This window comes from Phalaenopsis equestris, unplaced genomic scaffold, assembly GCF_001263595.1.
Source record: "Phalaenopsis equestris unplaced genomic scaffold, ASM126359v1 Scaffold000741, whole genome shotgun sequence".
NCBI lineage: Eukaryota > Viridiplantae > Streptophyta > Magnoliopsida > Asparagales > Orchidaceae > Phalaenopsis > Phalaenopsis equestris.
Genome location: NW_018165181.1, coordinates 1,087,563 through 1,105,557, shown reverse-complemented (window position 1 = coordinate 1,105,557; position 17,995 = coordinate 1,087,563). Strand labels below are relative to the sequence as shown.

The 17,995-nt window shown below is 36.3% G+C and overlaps 1 protein-coding gene across 1 annotated transcript; it reads right to left on the bottom strand.

Moving 5' to 3' along the window:
• Window positions 1-487: 487 nt before the first annotated feature.
• Window positions 488-16,313, bottom strand: LOC110030598 (protein PLASTID TRANSCRIPTIONALLY ACTIVE 10). Its single transcript, XM_020733378.1, has 12 exons — window positions 15,565-16,313; window positions 14,005-14,064; window positions 13,873-13,902; window positions 6,919-6,992; window positions 5,996-6,077; window positions 5,439-5,512; window positions 5,184-5,250; window positions 2,796-2,888; window positions 2,425-2,592; window positions 2,270-2,320; window positions 1,131-1,282; window positions 488-1,016 (listed from the first exon to the last, which is right to left on the bottom strand). The coding sequence occupies exons 1-12, from the start codon at window positions 16,270-16,272 to the stop codon at window positions 587-589; spliced, it is 1,989 nt and encodes a 662-aa protein (XP_020589037.1). The 5' UTR covers window positions 16,273-16,313; the 3' UTR covers window positions 488-586.
• Between the last annotated feature and the right edge of the window lie 1,682 nt (window positions 16,314-17,995).

Sequence of the window (17,995 nt, the reverse complement as noted above, 5' to 3'; positions counted from 1 at the left end):
TTTTCATACGTGCCACTCAATACCCTATGAATTTACACCATCTAACACCCTAAACAGTAATTTTTACCTTTGTGAAAAGGAGCATTTCACTTTTAATAGTTAAAATGGAGGTATTTTTTATGTTATATGAAATTATATGAAATATTTAGGTGATATTTATAAAGTAAAGATCAAGTGTTAGATATTTAAACACAAGCATTGGGTGGCATGTATGTAAATGCCCCTTATTTATTTTCCCACAACAATTTTTTAAATTTTTTGTTTAGAAAACTTTCACAGGTAAACTATTGCCACATCAAATGGATATGTGTATTAGATTTTTTAGTAGCTATATTTTGTAGTGTCATGTACTAATCAATGGCCTGAAATCTTATTTTGCATTCCTGTTAATTAAGCATTGTTTGATTTTGACAGATTGAGATTTATAGCGCGGGCCATTAAAAAAAAAAAATCGCAAATATGCAAAGCATAGGTAGCAACAAAATAATAGAAAAGAAATAGGCACTGGTGCGCAATTATAGATTTCTCAATCACGTGCAATTTATACATGCAGCAGACACTAATAGGCTACAAGAAGTGCTGCTGACTAATTGTCAAACACACCCTCATCCGACATTCCAGGGGATTCAGTGCCATTAACAACTGGTTTTTCAGCACAAGTGTTGTCTGAATTGCTTAAGATGCTAAAATCAAAATCTAGATCGTCGTCGTCTTCATCATCCTCCTCTTCCGCATCCTTCATCTCTTTAGGCATATTCTTCACTCTAGCTTCCCTACGCATCCTTTGTTCGATGGCTTCTTCATAAGACATCTCATACCAAACTGTGCCTTTTCCAACGATGGATCTGTTGTGGTCTTCAGTCATTCTTTGCTGCCGGCTCTCCTCAGAGTTCTTGGGCTCCCCCCAATAGTCATACCTGTACAGAGGATTGGTGGGATCATACTTGTCCTTCCAAAGCGCAGGATTTACATCATGTCTTCCAGGCTCCTCCACTGGTAGACCAAGAGCCTTCCGTCTGCAAATAAAACCACAACATTTCATTTGGCATGAAGCTTGAGAAGTATTAAAGCTTCATACGGAAATCTACCATTTGCAAGTTAGGATAGCAAAAGGGAGAATGAATACTTACATACTAATGTCTCTAACCAGCGCCTCTCTCTCTTCCAAGGACCGTCGCCAATGCATTAAGTCGTACTCATCCATTTCTCTATTTCGTCTCATCTTACTTACAGTAAATTCTTCTCCTCTCTCTTTAGCTTCCTTCCATAGTTTTTTGTTATGCTGCATGAGATATTGTGGAAAGAATTTGTGAGACACTGAAAATCAATTGACATCTTCAATGTATTATGAGGCCATAAGGAAAGCTTGATGCAATTGCTCAATTATCCACGAGTCCGACAGACCTATTCTTAAACAATTATCAAGAAGATACCTTGCTAACTCTACGGACAAACATTCATTGACAACTTCAATTCCTGACTCCTTGACTCCTCCAACACCATGATCATCAATATCACTCAAACCACCATCAGTTTCAATCTACAAGCCATTGCATGCAATCGAAGTCACTTATGTTTGGACCTCACCCGAAAGAAATATATTCCCCAACTTGATGTCGCAGAGGATGAGGTTGTGGCCATGGAGGTAGGCTATGTCGTTGAGAATATCATTTGTAGGCATTTAGGCAATAATGCTTGATGTTGCGCTCTTCACGAACAATGATCTCCAAGTTACTTTGATGGCAGTCGAAAAGTGATTGAAGGAAGAAGATTTTGGAGAATTAAAAAAAGAAATACATTGCCTTGGAGAGAAAAAATAAAGGTAACAGTTACAATGTTATTGTTTTTAACATGAATGACACATTTTTCATTAGCATCAATGGAGACTATAATTGTGACAATTTAGTCGGAAGCACATGCCGGCGACCACATTGTTATACCACTTGGATTTTGAAGCATGATGAAAAAATGATACTGGTTAAGTGTGGTTACGCCTTTGAAGTTTTTGAACACTGCCCTTCAAGTCTATCTATAACCCAAATGGTGCAAATGCAGCAACAAAGGAAATCAATAAAGACGTTTATCAAAATACTGCCTAGAGCGTCCTTTGTTAACAAAAAGTTTAATTTAGAATTTACTTGAAAAAATGCCTTGCTCAATACACCATGACAGTAAATCCCAGAACTAGATCTTAGGACAAACTGCTATATTTACATGAGTAACTGCTTAAGAACTTCTAAAGAGAAAAAAGATTCTAGCTCAAAATTACCTGATGCTCTGCTCGAGCAGCATCCAAGTCAAGCTCTTTCAAATTTGTATTCTACGATAATAAATTAAGCAAACAAGAAGTGGATTAGCAAACTACTTGCACAATACGAAGATTAAGAAGCAAATTGAATGCTTGCAGTATTTATTTCAACTTGCCAATATAGTCACTGGAAGTAAAGCCTTCTCGTAGTATGATTGTGAGTATTGAATGCTGTTCTCTTCATCAAAAGGCGTATCCTCAATGAATTTCTTGTCCATGTACTTTCCAGGATTTGCCTCTTCATCATCTATGATCATTTGCTCCGCAACATGTAGCTGCCATAACTGTACCGAAAAGATAAAATTATACTTGTGCGTAATAGTAAACGATAGAGGCACTTAATTAGCTTATGGACAAAATATGACAATTCAATTTGTACATTGAAAACAAGAACAACCAGCATTTCTATTCTATGACATATCTATTCTAGCCAAATCAAGTCAAAACACTTCAGAAACAAAAAACAAGACTGACACGGAGAAAGGACCTTGTCAACATAAGGGTGATCTGATAATAGAGGCTGATCTTCGATCTTGCCTGTAGGTCTTCTCCTAGGAATGGGTGGCCTTCCACACTCCCGCTGCAAAGAAAACATGAGAATTAAATAAACTGAAAATGATAGCTGAAATTATGCAGAAAATAATCACCAATAACCTCAAAAACTTATCTATCCACCCTTTTCCTAAATTCCAAAACTCGAGTGATAATATTAATTTCCCTTCATTGAAATGGAAAGAATTGCTTAGCATTTATGATGTCCTTGTGTACAATTTACCATAACGATGTTCATATTTATTTATTTTTCAAACCAATCATGTGCTTTTCTAACGTGAAAAATATACCTCGCAGGGATTAAATGTGAACCCAAACAATAAAAGCATTAGTTGTTCAAACTTCTGCTCTTGCATATGGTATGTGTCCATGAATCCAAAGCAAAAAAAGGTACAAGATAAATTTGTAAATATGCTCCCTTAACTTTTGCCAATTAATCTCCTAGATGTTTCAATGCTAAACAACTCGACAAATTTTGAAACATAGTTTTAGCATTTATTCGAAGTTTAATATAAGTTGAAAAGCATACTCTAACAATGGAATATGGTGAGGTCTCCTTGATCTGGAATCAAACCATACACACTTAATTGAGCTAAACAGCGGATAATTGCTCCTATTGGTCATGTCTAGTACCCCTAGGCCACATGAAGCCTTGCTTTGTACCTCTAAACTGAGCTTTCCTCCATCAGGTCACCTTACCTATATGGGAAGGTCCATAAACCCTCATTGGGCTTCTTCTCCTTGAAGGTTGTAAGTATCGATTGATGGCCTTTCAATAAATATAAGCTTCATTCCAATTAACGGGCCACATAAAGCCGGTAAATATGTCTATTTAACCAAACATGTTTATTACATATAAAGCAAAGCTGTAAGATCCATCATTGGGCTTTCCTTTATCTGTAATTTCTAAATCTCACTTATAAGTCTTGCTATGCATTCAAACCACAACAAAATAAATTTCAGCCCGCCCCAACAAACTCAGGACTTCCACTGAATGTAAGCAACATACCAAGTAACCTGATTTTTCAATAGATGTAATCCCCAACTTAACCTAAACGTGAGCCAGCTTCCTTGCTAACAAGTCCATCAATTAAATTATATCCGCCAATTAAAACAAAACAAATTGAAGGCCATCTGTCTTAAACATGATTCTTCAAACTGAACTAATACTCATGGACAACTAGTGAACATGTCATAGCTTCAAACACTTATTGGTTGAAGCAAATACCTCTTAATTGAAATTGGCCATGTTTTGCATCTCTAAATTATTCAATTAAAAATGGCAGGACCAACCCTCTGCCAATAAACAAGTCAATGCTAACCCCAAAAGCACATCTTACATAGACATTTCCAACAAGTCTACTCAAAATATCATATAGATGAGACAACCCATGCTTGCTAAAAGGCTCCAAAAATGTTAGAGCTTACAACCTTTTGACATTGGCAGATAGAGTAGGCCTCTACCCCAACAGTTCCAAAATGATATAATTCAATTTAAATCTAAATTTTAAATCTAACAATAAAATTAAGCCTGAAAGAACCTCTTAATTAAAAGCGAAATTATGAATGGAGAATTGAGGGCATAGGAGTAAATCTACACCTAGATCTACATAAATCCAGAAAATAAAAGTGAAACTAGTTAATTTAAACCTAATCTATCTTTAGAAAAATAATTCTCAAGTTCTCTCACATGGACGTAAAGGAGGCTCGCAGCGAAGAGTTTGGCTTCTCCTAAACAATAAATTTTAAAAGGCTCACGGTGTTAAATTTACAATAAAAACCTGTTGATTTATGATTTGATTTCATAACTTCTAGGTCATAAGGGGTGAGCTTAATCATTACAGCCAAACACCCAAACTTTATAGGGAACTCCTAGAGCAACAATCAGATTACCTATTGAGGTCAAGGTCATTAGTTCTAATATTTTTTTTTGTTAAAAAAAAGCTCTATGATATGTATGACAGACATTATAATCCCAATGCAAAATAAAGCAAAAAACTTGTATACGTTATAAAAAAGCATCATTACTTTCCCATGAGAAGGTCTCTCGTCCCTTTCTCACCAAAAAGCAGCTCAAAATAAAAAAAAAAAAAGGATCACTTGCCACAATTGGTTTAAGATTTCCAAAAAGCACAAACGTGCATATTCGAAAACATGATACGTTACTTATTTTCCAATTAACTTATTTGTATGAGAATATTATATCAGATTTTGATGTCCTAAACCCTAAATATCACATTTCCCTGAAATAAAAGAACAATATTTACAACTTGATAAGTTAGAGTATAAATGTAAATAAGATTATAATAAAACAAGAAGTTACCCATAAGAGTTCGGGATTTATATCCTCTTCACGATGAAAAATCGGTGGAAAATCAAACCTATTGAATCTGAAAGATATAAGAAGGATTAGATAGAAATAAAAGAAGCAAAAGTTAATTAAGCTGCAGTAGAAGTAAACTGCCAAACCATATAACAATTGAAATGACAAATAATATGCATTATAAAAGGTCACATAAATGGAAGATGCATCATGCAGACGTTAAGGTAAACAAATAAACAAACCCTAGGTACATACATCAGGTGATCAATATTAGGATCGAGGAAACGCAATTCAATAGGAAAGCGGAAACGATAAGGATCTCTTTTAGCCTGCATAGAAATGAACAGATATTTGCATCAAACAAATTAGAACACTAACTGGCACTGAATTAGAAAAGAACTAAAAAGAAGGAAACGTGCGAAAATAGTAGGAACCTTCTACTGTAGCTTCTATAAACAAGTTATCAGAGCTAACTTGACAAGTCCAAGCATTTCCTTAAATTAAGCATGATAGATGTGTGATTTGTTATTGACCTAGAGTTTATTTCTTAAAAAAATTTAAACCTTAACCCCTCAATAGAATGTCTGAGGAAAGAATGCACATCTTCACAATTTCCATCCAAAAGCCAATCAGATTTTAATGAGCAATCGGATTATGAATGAAGTACAATTTTTATTACTGGTTCAATTAGTCCAATTGACCAAGAGTTAAGTGCTAAGAACGTTACAAACTAATGCAGGTAACTAACCTATGACAGCATTGTAGTAAATTAGTCAAAACTAGTAGCACGAAAGTAATCATTCATGACTCACCAGAACTTCCACAAACACATACATGCCAACTTTTATATGGTGTCGAATCCAATACCAGTCATTTCCCTTTATTGGAACCCAACTAAAAGATGAAGTGAACATGTCAGCCAAAAAAGCACGAAGATCCATTAAGAAAGAAACCAAACCTACACAAGCTAAAAAATAGAAAAAAAGGTAAATAAAATTTCAAGTTAGCATAATACTTCAGTGCATCTAAAACATCGAATAAGAAGCTAACAAAATAGTGATTGATAGTTGTAGCTTTCAAAAAAAACATTACATCTTCCAAGCAAGTAACTCTAGAAAATCTATTTCATTTTGCAGTCTAAGATTTAAATTTTTAGTACCCTTTCATGCCATTTTTTGTAGATTGGAAGGCAACAAACCAGTGAGGAACACACATAGCCCAAAAGCAGAAAATAAAATTGTGCTTCAGTGAAACATTTTTGGGTTCTCACAGCACACAGGATACCAAAAAAAATAGCAGGATTATGCTCTGATCGACTGGAATTAAAATAGTAAATAAATTAAAAAAGATCATGCAATAAATGCCCATCAAATAACTGCAGAGAGTATGAGATGGTAAATAAAGTGAAAAAGATCAAAATGATCCTTGAACTATTATTAGAGACCATTTTAGCCCCAAACTATACATGTTTTCAATTTCGTTCATTGACTCTTAAAAATTGGATAAAAAATGACAGATTTGAAGAGTCAAACTATTGAGTCGGATCTGAAGAGTTAAGAAATCAAATACATTAGACAATCTGGAACTAAAATCACCTCCCATAAGTAGTCTAGGAACCATTTTGACATTTCTGTTGACAAATAACACAGCTTTGCAAAAATCTTTGATCATGCAATTTTCAAAAAAACAATAAAGGATATTAACATTCATAGTACACTTAATTTTGTAAGCTTACCCATCATGAACGCATCCAATGTCAACAAAAGCTCCCTGGTAAAGGTGTAAAGTTGTCACTTTGCCTCTACAGATCTGCATAATGTAAGAAGGAAAGAGAATTAAAATAATGGCATTTTCTTAAACAGTCATTTAGTACAAATATATATGTATCAATAAATAAGAAATGTAAGAGAATAACCAATGATGGTACAAATAAAGAGAACACACTCAATAAAAAAGAAATATTACAATAATAAACCGCAAATTCCTATGATAAATGATAAAAACATATGCTATTTACATATGGTAATACTTCACAAACTCAAGGTGGCATTGGAGATGAACTTAATTTTAAATAGTATTTATCAAAGATGAATAATAGAAGGTTTTGTTGCCTCAAGGTAGCAATTGTTACAAGAGGAGCATGACCATTCTATACAAGAAAGAGTGTTGTGCATTGGATTCAAAGACACATGACAAGAAACAAGCCAGAGAAAATACAAATAAAAGGCTTGAACAAAGGTAATAAAAAATATGTTGATGGAGAGTAGTGTCTAAGAAACAATAAAGAGCGGCAACCAAGTGAGAAGAAAAGTTATCAATATGAAGCTACTAGAAATTAGAGGTGTAGATATAGGGGAAATAAAAAATAAGGCCATGTCTTCAATTGTCAATGCAAAGATAAGGATCTCACAAAAGGAAAGGTTGTAAAGGCACAAACAAGTCACAATCATCTAAGAGAGGATCAATGGAAATCGAAATTTTGACAAGTACAACATGAGCAAGAAAATGCTTAGTGAAGATTAGGAGTATTATTGACCATGATTCTAGTACAATATTAGAAATGAGAGAGAATTATAAAGGAGGATCTTTTTATTTTATTGTCATCTAGTACAAGCTAAATGTAGTTATTGTGTTTATTTGTTAAAAAATTGTAACATCTATTTAAACACATACGAATGAAATTGTAATTTTTGGCTTATTTCTTTCTTCTTGGTATCAAAGCCAAACTCTAACCATCTCTACCTTTCTCTCTTCTACCCTCACCTGGTTGGCCGGCCATCCAACCCTAGCCACTGTTCCTGACAGTCGTCCACCAGGCCGCCTCCGCCGCCGCCCCACCTCTCGCAGTCAGACCGCCGCACGAAGAGATTTTGTTCACTTGAAAGGGGCCTCTGTGTGTGCGTGTGAAGAGGAGGGGGGGGATACACTACGGATCCCGAGGAGGGGAATAATATGAAGAGTATCTGAATCTTGATGATGAGATAGATCAAAATCGGGCCTAAAGGAGGAAGGAAATTGTTCATGGTGTGTATGACCTAGAAGGGAGTCCAGGTGATTGAAGATGACGGGAGATAGAGATAGCGTGGGGAGGAAAGGATTGAATCTTCTCGAAAAGATTGATCCTGAGGTCCTGAAGGTCCTGTAGGGCTCATACAGGAAGCCGATGCATCGACAAAAACCACGACTTCAACACATGCTTTGACGCAGATGAATCTATATTTCCCTCCTGTGGATCTGAAGCTTGATGGACCGGCCACTTATCTGAGCCGGCCACGTCGGATTGAGACGGCTCTAGTAAGTAAGAAAATAGAGGGATATCTGACCGAGGATGAATCACAGAGTGACAGTGCTGGGAGGGATAAGTGGAGGACCACTCACGCCTTAGTTTACACCTAGATGCTCAACTCAATGGTTCCATCAATTGCGTCATCAATCGATGGCATTCGAAAGGTGAGGAACATCTAGGCAAAGCTGAAGAAGATTTATGTTGGGACTAAGAACTACATGGGGTATTCCAGATTCAACGAAAAATATAAGTTGTGGTATAGAGTGAAAAATCAATTCAAAAATACTCCGTAGATTTGGAAAGACTGTGAGTGAATCTTGATTACTTCTCATTGATGTCAAGTTGTAGCAATCTAGAGTGCAAGAAATGAGAGATCTTTACATAGATGAGAACTATGCAGTTTCTGACTCATTTGAATTCAACGTTTGATCCAAGATTTGTCATCCCTACACTAGATGAGGCTATTGTTGTGATGATACAGGAGGAGAGTCACATAAAGCTATACTCTGAGCCGAGTGGTTTTTTTGGGTGCACAGTCAACATTGGTTGCTGCGAGCCCAGTTATGCTAGGTGTTCGGAGGGAGACTCGCAAGTGCTAAAATTATGGTGAAGCTGGTCATCCAAGCAGCGCTTGTCCTAAGCCGCCTTAACCTAAGGAGAGGGAGATAGGTGGATATAGACAAGGTAGAGGTTGTGGTCATGGTCGTAATCATGGGGGTCAGAAAGATGGAAAAGGGGATTATTAGACAAATATGATGGTAGCTGAGGATGAGAGAGAGACAAGTGTGATTTTTACTAGTGAGGATCGTGAGTGTCTGGAGCTGTTGAAGTGGAAGAAGAAAGCAACAGGAGATGAAGCTGATGATGTTTCAAATCCATCGACATCAAGAGTTAAATTTGCCAATTATGCTAACTTCAACAAAGGAACTGGTGACACACTTGCTCTTGCATCTATTTCCACCACAGGATCATTGGAATGTATCATAGATTCTGGTGTTTTTCATCACGTGATAAGTACTGCTGAAGAATTCTTTTCATATACTTATCTAGCAGTACTAGGGAGTATACAGACCGATGATGGTACAACAGAATTTGTAGTTGTTAAGGGTACAGTGAGATGTATCAATCATACGACTATGACTAATATTTTGCATGCTCCTTTTCCAATAAATCTCTTATCCATTAGTGTCATTATTCTCCTTAAATTGAATTGTTTCATTTGATATTCCTTTGATGATCTTCAAGAGAAAGGGACTGGTCGGACACTTGGGACTGAAACGTGGCATAGAGTACTCCAGTACTCGAACTGAGAGGAGAAGGATTTGGCTCTGACATCCATGGTGGAAAGTGATGCAGTAGGAGAATATGGGAGGAACATCGAGGATGTTTTACTGCTACATCACAGATATATGAGACATTCTAGTCTTACTTTACTGAATCGGTTGTATCTATCTATGTATGAAAAAACAAATAAGGAGAAACTAGTGTGTGATGCTTATGAGTTTGGTAAGCTCACTAAGAGCACTTATGTTAGTTATGGGAATAGGAGCTCTAATGTGTTTGATTTGATGTATTCTGATGGATAGGGACCTTGTCCTACTAGTTCTATGAATGATCATCATTAGTTTGTTACATTAATAATTGCTTTTCTAGTGTTATCTGGATGTACTTGATGAAATAGAAGAGTAAAGTAGTTGTTTGCTTTAAAAATTTTCAGACAATCCAAACCCAATATGGAGCAGTTGTGAAGGTACTTAGATCTAATAATGAGACATAATATATCAACAAAGCATTTGGGGTTTATTTGTCAGCTCAAAAGATACAACACCAAACCACATGCCCATATACATCCACACAGAATGGAGTAGCGGAGAGGAAGAATCCGACATTTTCTAGAGATAGTCTGGAGCATGATGATGACAATGAATGTCCCACAACACTTATGGGAGTAAACAGTATTTGATAGTCGCTCAATTGATTAACAAGATACCCTCAAAAGGGTTGAAGTGGAAGTCTCATTGTCGGATGTTGAAATGAGATAATAATGAGATCCTTCAATTGAAAGTATTTGAATGTGTATGCTTTGTGAAAGACAATAGGTCATCTGTAGGGAAGTTGAATTCCAAAGTTGTGAAATATGTGTTTGTGGATTATTCTGCTACTCAAAAGAGTTATATATGTTCAAGACCGATTAAAAAGAAACTCTTTGTAAGTATGAATGTGTCATTCAGAGAGATTGAACCATACTACACTGTGGAGGTGAATTCACCATTCGGTAATTCAACACACTGGAGATATGATACAAAAGAGAGTGAGTAGTAATAGTGATGGAGTGGTGCAAGTATAAGCGATGACATGTCGGATAACTCTACTAAGGGGATGAAAATCGAGGAGATTGACCCCAGAGGTGGTGAGATTTAAGCTGAAGGTGAGCTAAGGGTGTATACATTGAGGAAAAAGTAGACTGAGGGAACAGAGTCTACAGTGGCAACAAGTCTCATGTCCCAATCTTCCCCAACTCTTGAGACACATACACCATCCACCTTTGATTCAAAATTTTCAGGTGATATTATTCCTACTCCGTGCACTCCTACCCCGCCCCCACTGCAGCGTTAAGGTCGACCTCTTGCAGCAATGCGAGACATTGTCCTGGTCGTTTTGAGTGGGAACTTAAAATTATGAAATTTATTTCTTATTCTAACATCTCACATTTGCATGGACCATTCATTGCATCATTGGGCTGTCTCTATACCGAAATGTTGGTAGGTTGCTAAAGAGGATCTCAAGTGGAAAGCGACAATGTATGAAGAGCATGAAGCTCTTGATAAAAACTAAACATGGGAGATTGTGCCACTACTAGCAAGAAAGAAGACAATTGGATAAAAGTGCTGTAAAACAAACTTTAGAATGAAAGATGGAGAGGTACAAAGCACGACTAGTGACAAAAGGGTACAGTCAAACTTATGACATTGACTAAGATGAAACCTTTGCACCAATAGCAAAGATGAGCACGGTGAGGACACTGACTTCTCTGGCAGTGAATGGTGGATGAAGACTCCACCAACTGAATGTGAATAATGTTTTTCTTCATGTGAAGCTACTGGAGGAGGTATATATAGAGATACAACTAGGATTTAGTACATCACAACAGTGGCCAAGGTATGTAAGCTCAGAAAATCATTGTATGGCTTGAAACAGTCTCATCGAGCCTAATTTGACAAGTTTAGAATGACGATGATTAGCATGGGATATCAGCAAATCAATGCATACCACACGGTACTCTTTCGACAACATAAATTTCAAACCAATGTTTTAAAAGACGTGGGAGTTGGACGGCGTGTTTTAGCTGTTATAGAACGGGGTGTAAGCCCCACAGTATAAAGAAAAATAAGGAATATAAATATTAAGAGACAAAAAATAAACTATTTATGCTTCATAAAAAATTAATTAAGAGACGTTAAAAGAGCATATACTCATTCAATTTCAAAACAAGTTTTGTAGGATTAGAATTTTTAAGATATTAGCAAAAATTCACCATAAAAATTTTTTATGAGTTAATTAATTGTGCATTTGTGTGATCTCTAACAAACACGAAATTTAAAAAAATGCAATTACTATAGCTACAGCGATAAATCCATTAATAACTTAAAAGACAATAAAGGTGGCATTTCTAATTTCTCACCAAATCACGGGTTGCGGGAGAGAAGCTGCGGGTGCGGGGAGAGAAGCAGACGTTGCGATCGGTTCTCCTTTCTACTAGAGAAGATGTTTGGATCGAGTGCACATGGGATGAAGCAACCCAGAGGCGGGGGGTCACCTATGTGCGAGAACGAAGCAGTCGGCGGTGCAGGAGGTTGTTTACGTGCAAAGATCATCTACTTGCGAAGGTAGACAAAGAAGGGTTGCGAGAAATCTTCTCTTGTGGAAGATGACTGAATCAGTCAGGTTTGAATAATTAAGGATTTTTTTTCCTTTTTATTCGATTAGCAAGTGAGGTGTACGCCCTAATGAGGTGCGACTTGCACTCATGACTTAAAAAAACGTTCGTCCCATGACATTTGCACCCCCTAGTGGGATTGGGGCAAAATGACTTATGCCTCACCCCGAACCCGGCCCAGTAACGTCTTTTTAAACAAAGAGTCACCATACTTGTTGGGTATGTAGATGATATAATAATCACTGGTGATAATGAGGCAACGATTGCTCAACCGAAGAGAATATTGGGAAAACAATTTGAGGTAACAGCTCAGATATTTTTTTTGGATTAAAGTGGCTGATACACCTGAGGGGATGGTCCTATCTCAAAGAAAGTATGTATCATATCTTCTCACGGAGACATTTATGCAAAATAGCAAATTTGCAGTTTCTCCAATTGATCGGAATGTCGAGCTCAATAGATAGGTGGGTGAATCAGTTGATCATGAGAGACACCAGAGGCTAGTTAGCCGCCTGATATATATGTGTAGCACTTAAACCGATATTTCTTTTGCAATAAGTGTGGTGAGCTGCTACATGCATAATCCAATGAAGAGTCATATAGATGCAGTGTATCAGATTCTGAGGTATCTAAAGAGTGCACCTGGAAAATGGTTGGTATTCCGAAAGAATGGGCATATAGATATTGAGGGCTTCTGTTATTCTGACTGGACAAGTTGTGTTGATGACAGACGATCCACATTAGAATACTGCATATTTGTAGGTGGTAACTTGGTCTCCTGGAAGAGCAAGAAACAACCAATTTTAGGAAGAATGACAGCAGAGGCAGAATACTGAGCCATGACATTTGCTGAGATGATGTGGTTGAAAGCCTTGTTGGTTGCACTCAAAGTGGATTAGGGGATTCAAATGAAGTTGTGCTGTGACAACAAGTCGACAATCAATATTGCTAACAACACGATAGAACTAAACATATGGAGATTAATAGATTCTTTATCAAGAAGAAGCTGAATAATGGATTGTTGGAATTAAGTCATGTAACTATTGGAGAACAGGTAGTTGACTGCCTCACTAAAGGGCTTGGTTCAGCGGAGTTAGCTAGATTATGTGACAGGATGAGATTAGTGAATATCTTTCGTCCATCTTATGGAGGAGTCTTGAGAGTTATGTGTAATAATAGGGTTTGTTGGGTTTATTTGTTAAAACATTGTAACCCCTATTTAAACACATATGTTGAATGAAATAATAATTTTTTTGTCTATTTCTTTCTTCTTAAATTAGTATGTGCGATATTATATATATGATAGGCAACAAGGTATATATCTAAAATGACAGAGAATTCAAGAGAGGCCATGTAACATCATTGCTTCTGAGGCTTTGAAGCTAATAAAGACGATGCACTAATGTTGAACATCCCAAATAATTATCGCATAAAACAACTGATTCATATAAAAGTAAGGAAGTTACCTGTCCAGGATATATGTAAGGAAGCTCAAACTGCACAAAAAAATAGTTCATATAAAAAATGTCAAAGTTGAAAAGTTGAAAAATAAGCCCTGAGAAAGAAAACAAATACAAAACGCATATTTAATAAAATACCATGTCATCTTTGTAGTCTTTGCCTCGTTTCCTTCTACCTGGATAGTAATCTTGGTCAAACTGAAGTAACCACAAAGCACTGAGATTATTCATTGTAAGATAAATAAGTGAAGTGAAAAAAAATAGGGAAATTTGTGAGAAAAGTCTTCTTTCAGTTTATAAAATTATTATTTATAGCAAACCAAGCTAAAAAAAACTTGAGGTTAGCATATTTTTTAAAGATGTTTCCAATTAAAAAAACTCACATAAGGTATACCTATATCCAATTAAAGGCTAACAGTGTGAAAGACAAAAAATAAATAAATAAATGCCCAATAACTAAAACCATTAAAATGTCCCAAATTAAAAATACATTTCGTTGTATTTCACCCCTAGTCACCATAGCATCCTTCTTTATCCGCATACACATAAGTCGCAAGAGGAAAAAAAAAGACTATAAATTTATTTTGATTAATACTGGGTAAAAACTATGTTTTCTTAAACCCACATAAAGAGAACTTTTGTGTCTCAGGAGTATTTAAGATGTATAAGGAAAGAAAAAACGAGTTGTGAGAATGATAATTAAAACCTAAAGCTAATAAATGCACACTTTGAATTTTAGTAAATTGAATAACATCAAAGCTAGTATCACTTTTTTTCCTTCAAATGAGTGCTTCAAGTAAAAGGAATTACTCAAACTTGCCGATAAAAAGTAAGAGTAAACAGGGATGAAATTGTTACAAAGTGTCATGGGCAGGTGTAAAATGTGCTAATAGTTAAACTCATATAAAATAGAGCGTACATTGTATTGGTCTCTTTTTTATGGGATGCCTAGAAAAGTTTGGGGGCCAATGAGAAGCAATTTTTTTTTATCCATGTTTGTGATAAACTAATAAATCTGACTTGAAACACTTGCAACAGGAAGCTCGCTAATTTAAAAATAGCCCAAAGTCTCAAGGGTCTGGAAATATATCTCAAATGAGTCACCTGAGAATTCAGCCAAACTAAATACTCAAAATTAAATTGTTAACTCAACCAAGAGAATCTTAATTCACCCAATTGTTTAGGGTACTCACCCAAAGAACATATCAACTCACGGAAATTGCCCAAAATATTAGCTCTTGATTAACTAGTTCTCCTTTCAAGAATTCATTCCCGAGCATTCACCTAGAGAATTTGCTCTCACTTACTAGTTGATTGGAAAACTATAAATGTAGAATGTAATTATACTAGTTTGTTGACCTCTTGTCTGAATTAGGTTGCCTTAGCTGAATTCAATTCCCCCTTCTCAGATCAAAGGAATTGTGTTTAGTTATTTGTACACCAATTCACTAAAAAAATTTCTGAGAACTAGCTTCTCTCGCTCTTCTTCCTACACCTTAGGCTTCCTTCTTTTTTATGGTAAGGCCTTAGTTGTCATACACTAACAAATTTGGATCCAACAATAACCTCTACCTTAAAATATTATTTTCAAGCACCAAAATTTAAGAACAAACTTTCATCAGAGAACATCAACTACCTCTCCTCTACAACTATACCGGAACATTGTCAACCAGAAACACAATAATTAAAGAAGCGTACCTTATAGGATTCTTCCTCCAACCTCTTTCTATTAGCAACCACCCACTCCTTATACTGCTTCAGAAAAACCTTATACCTCTCCACACACATGGAATCAACATCAGTCCTAATCTCCCCTTCCAAATCCGCTCTTTCAGCCTCCAGCTTATGTGCGCCACGAATGAACTCCAGCTCCTCAGCGTCTACCTCCCAATCTCTTGGCGGCCAATCCCTCGGAGGCACCGCCCTCACAGCCACCACACCCCCTGCCCAGGTCGTCTCAATGGGCTCAGGAATCTCCCCCTTGATGGCGAACTGCTGTGCTAGCAACTCCTCCTCGGAGAGCCCACTCTCCTCCATTTTCTTACGTCGGTAGGAAGGCTTGAGCATCTTGAAGGCCTCAAGGGCCTCGGGGGTGCGAAGAGGGACTTCTTCCCCTTCGTTGAGGCTCTTGCGGGCGAAATCAGCCTCGGGAGTGAGGATCTCTTCCCACGGAGCCCAACCGCGCTCGATCCAGTCGCGGCGACGGGCTTCCTCCTCGGATTCCTGTACCTTGGGGGTGTACTTCTTAAGGAACTCTTCGTCGATGGGGACTTCATCGGGAGAGTAGGGGGAAGAGGAGGAATAGAGAGGAGTGGAAGGAAAATGGCGGGAGGAGCTTAGGGATATGGATTTGAATCGGCGTAGAGGAGGAGCAGGAGGAGTGGGGAAGAGGGGCAAGGAACACATTTTTGCTTCGCGTGCAGGATATGATTTTTGTATGCTACATCTTAAACTAGAGAGAAGCAGAGTGGGTGTTTGGCAGCATATTTTTAATAGAATTTAATGTAAATTCAGCTAAATGTTAATAAAGAAAAATATTAATTCAAATTCTCATTTAAATAAAATGTTTTCACGTTTCTTCTTTAAATCTTGTATTTGTCTCTTTTACAACATAAATTGAAATTTAATAAATCCGATCGAGGGAAAAAATTTGCGTGCGATAGACATACACAACGCTGCGTACGATATTAGGGTTATACCGAGGGTACAAGGGGGTTACAACCGCGGTATAACCCCTTGTTACCTCTTTGTAACCTTCTGTTACCTACCTGTAACATAAAATAAGTTTCGCGCTTCTATTATCATATATTAAGAATTTATTAATAGGTTACAGGTAAGTTACAAAAGGTTAAAGGGATGTTACAAGGGGTTATACCGCAGATATAACCTCCTTGTACCCTCGATATAACCTCAATATTGTACGCAGCACTGCGTACGTCTATCGCACGCAAATTTTTTCCCCGATCGAGAGGCGGATTATAGATTTTATTCCATCATCGCTAGCGAATTGGATCTATTAGATTTGATAAATCCTATATAACGTAAATGCATGTTGCAGCTAAAAATCGGCTTAGATTTATATAAAAGATTAATAATTAATATTGGGAATACCTAATCATCCTTAATTTTTAAGCCCAATGATAATATTCGAAGCGATATTATGCAATTTTGAAGTTTTATTATGATAAATAAGATTATTAATCACAATGAGTGCCTTTCCACAAGCCATTGAGAATGATGCATGATCTAAAGTAGTGAAAAATAGCTCCAAATGAATATCTTAAGGAAATAGAATTAGTAGACAAAAATGAGTAATTTGTATTTCCAATCATTTAACTACTATTACATTTTGTCAATGATTTTAGGACAATCAGCGGCATTCGGCTTTGATAAGTTAATAATAATATCATGTTGCTCTTGAGTACATGGTTTAGCTTAAAAGCCTAAGAGGTCAAACATTTGTTGTTTGTAATGCTCATCAACATATATAGTGAAATAAATTGTAGATTTAATAGGGTTGACACTAATGTTAGTAACATTATAAAATTTCTTTGAAGATGTAGTACATGATGCAATTGATGGAGCTTGTGATGACTATTCAAAAGTTTAGACAAATTAACACATAAATAAGATGAGAGATGTTATGATTTTTAGCCTTAATACCCGAAAAATTGAGGTTTTGGCAAGGCAAGTCCATAAATATGGAGAATTATATCATAGAACGGTGAATGGATTTGAAGATGGAATGAAGTATCAGAATAACCTCTCAGCTCTGATAAGATAGTGCTATGAGTTTTGATCCATTTAATGAATATTGGTGGAAATCTTAGATCTCTCATCTAATGTTTTTATAAGATATAAATTAGAGCAAAATTATTTTATGTAGCTATAAGAATTGAAGTCCTATAAAATCTCATTAGTCAAAAAAAATGTTAGCTATGACTCGATTTAATGGAAAGATCGACTCTGCATGTTGTATTATCTTTGAAAGAAGAAGTTTAAGAGCCCATTTGTGACCAATGTTACTTTTTATAAAGTTGGTTGTGAAGTAATGAGGAGGGTGGAATCACAAGGAATTTTTTTTTTCATAAAATAAGATAATATTTTTTTTATAATTACCGCATTTTAA

Excerpts from the sequence above, each read along its gene's own strand:
- LOC110030598 (XM_020733378.1), bottom strand. The coding sequence starts at position 16,272 with ATGTGTTCCTTGCCCCTCTTCCCCACTCCTCCTGCTCCTCCTCTACGC. Across the intron at positions 6,078-6,918 it reads ATTGGATGCGTTCATGATGG|TTGGGTTCCAATAAAGGGAA; the intron begins GTAAGCTTACAA and ends TTCATCTTTTAG. Across the intron at positions 2,593-2,795 it reads ATCACCCTTATGTTGACAAG|TTATGGCAGCTACATGTTGC; the intron begins GTCCTTTCTCCG and ends TTTTCGGTACAG.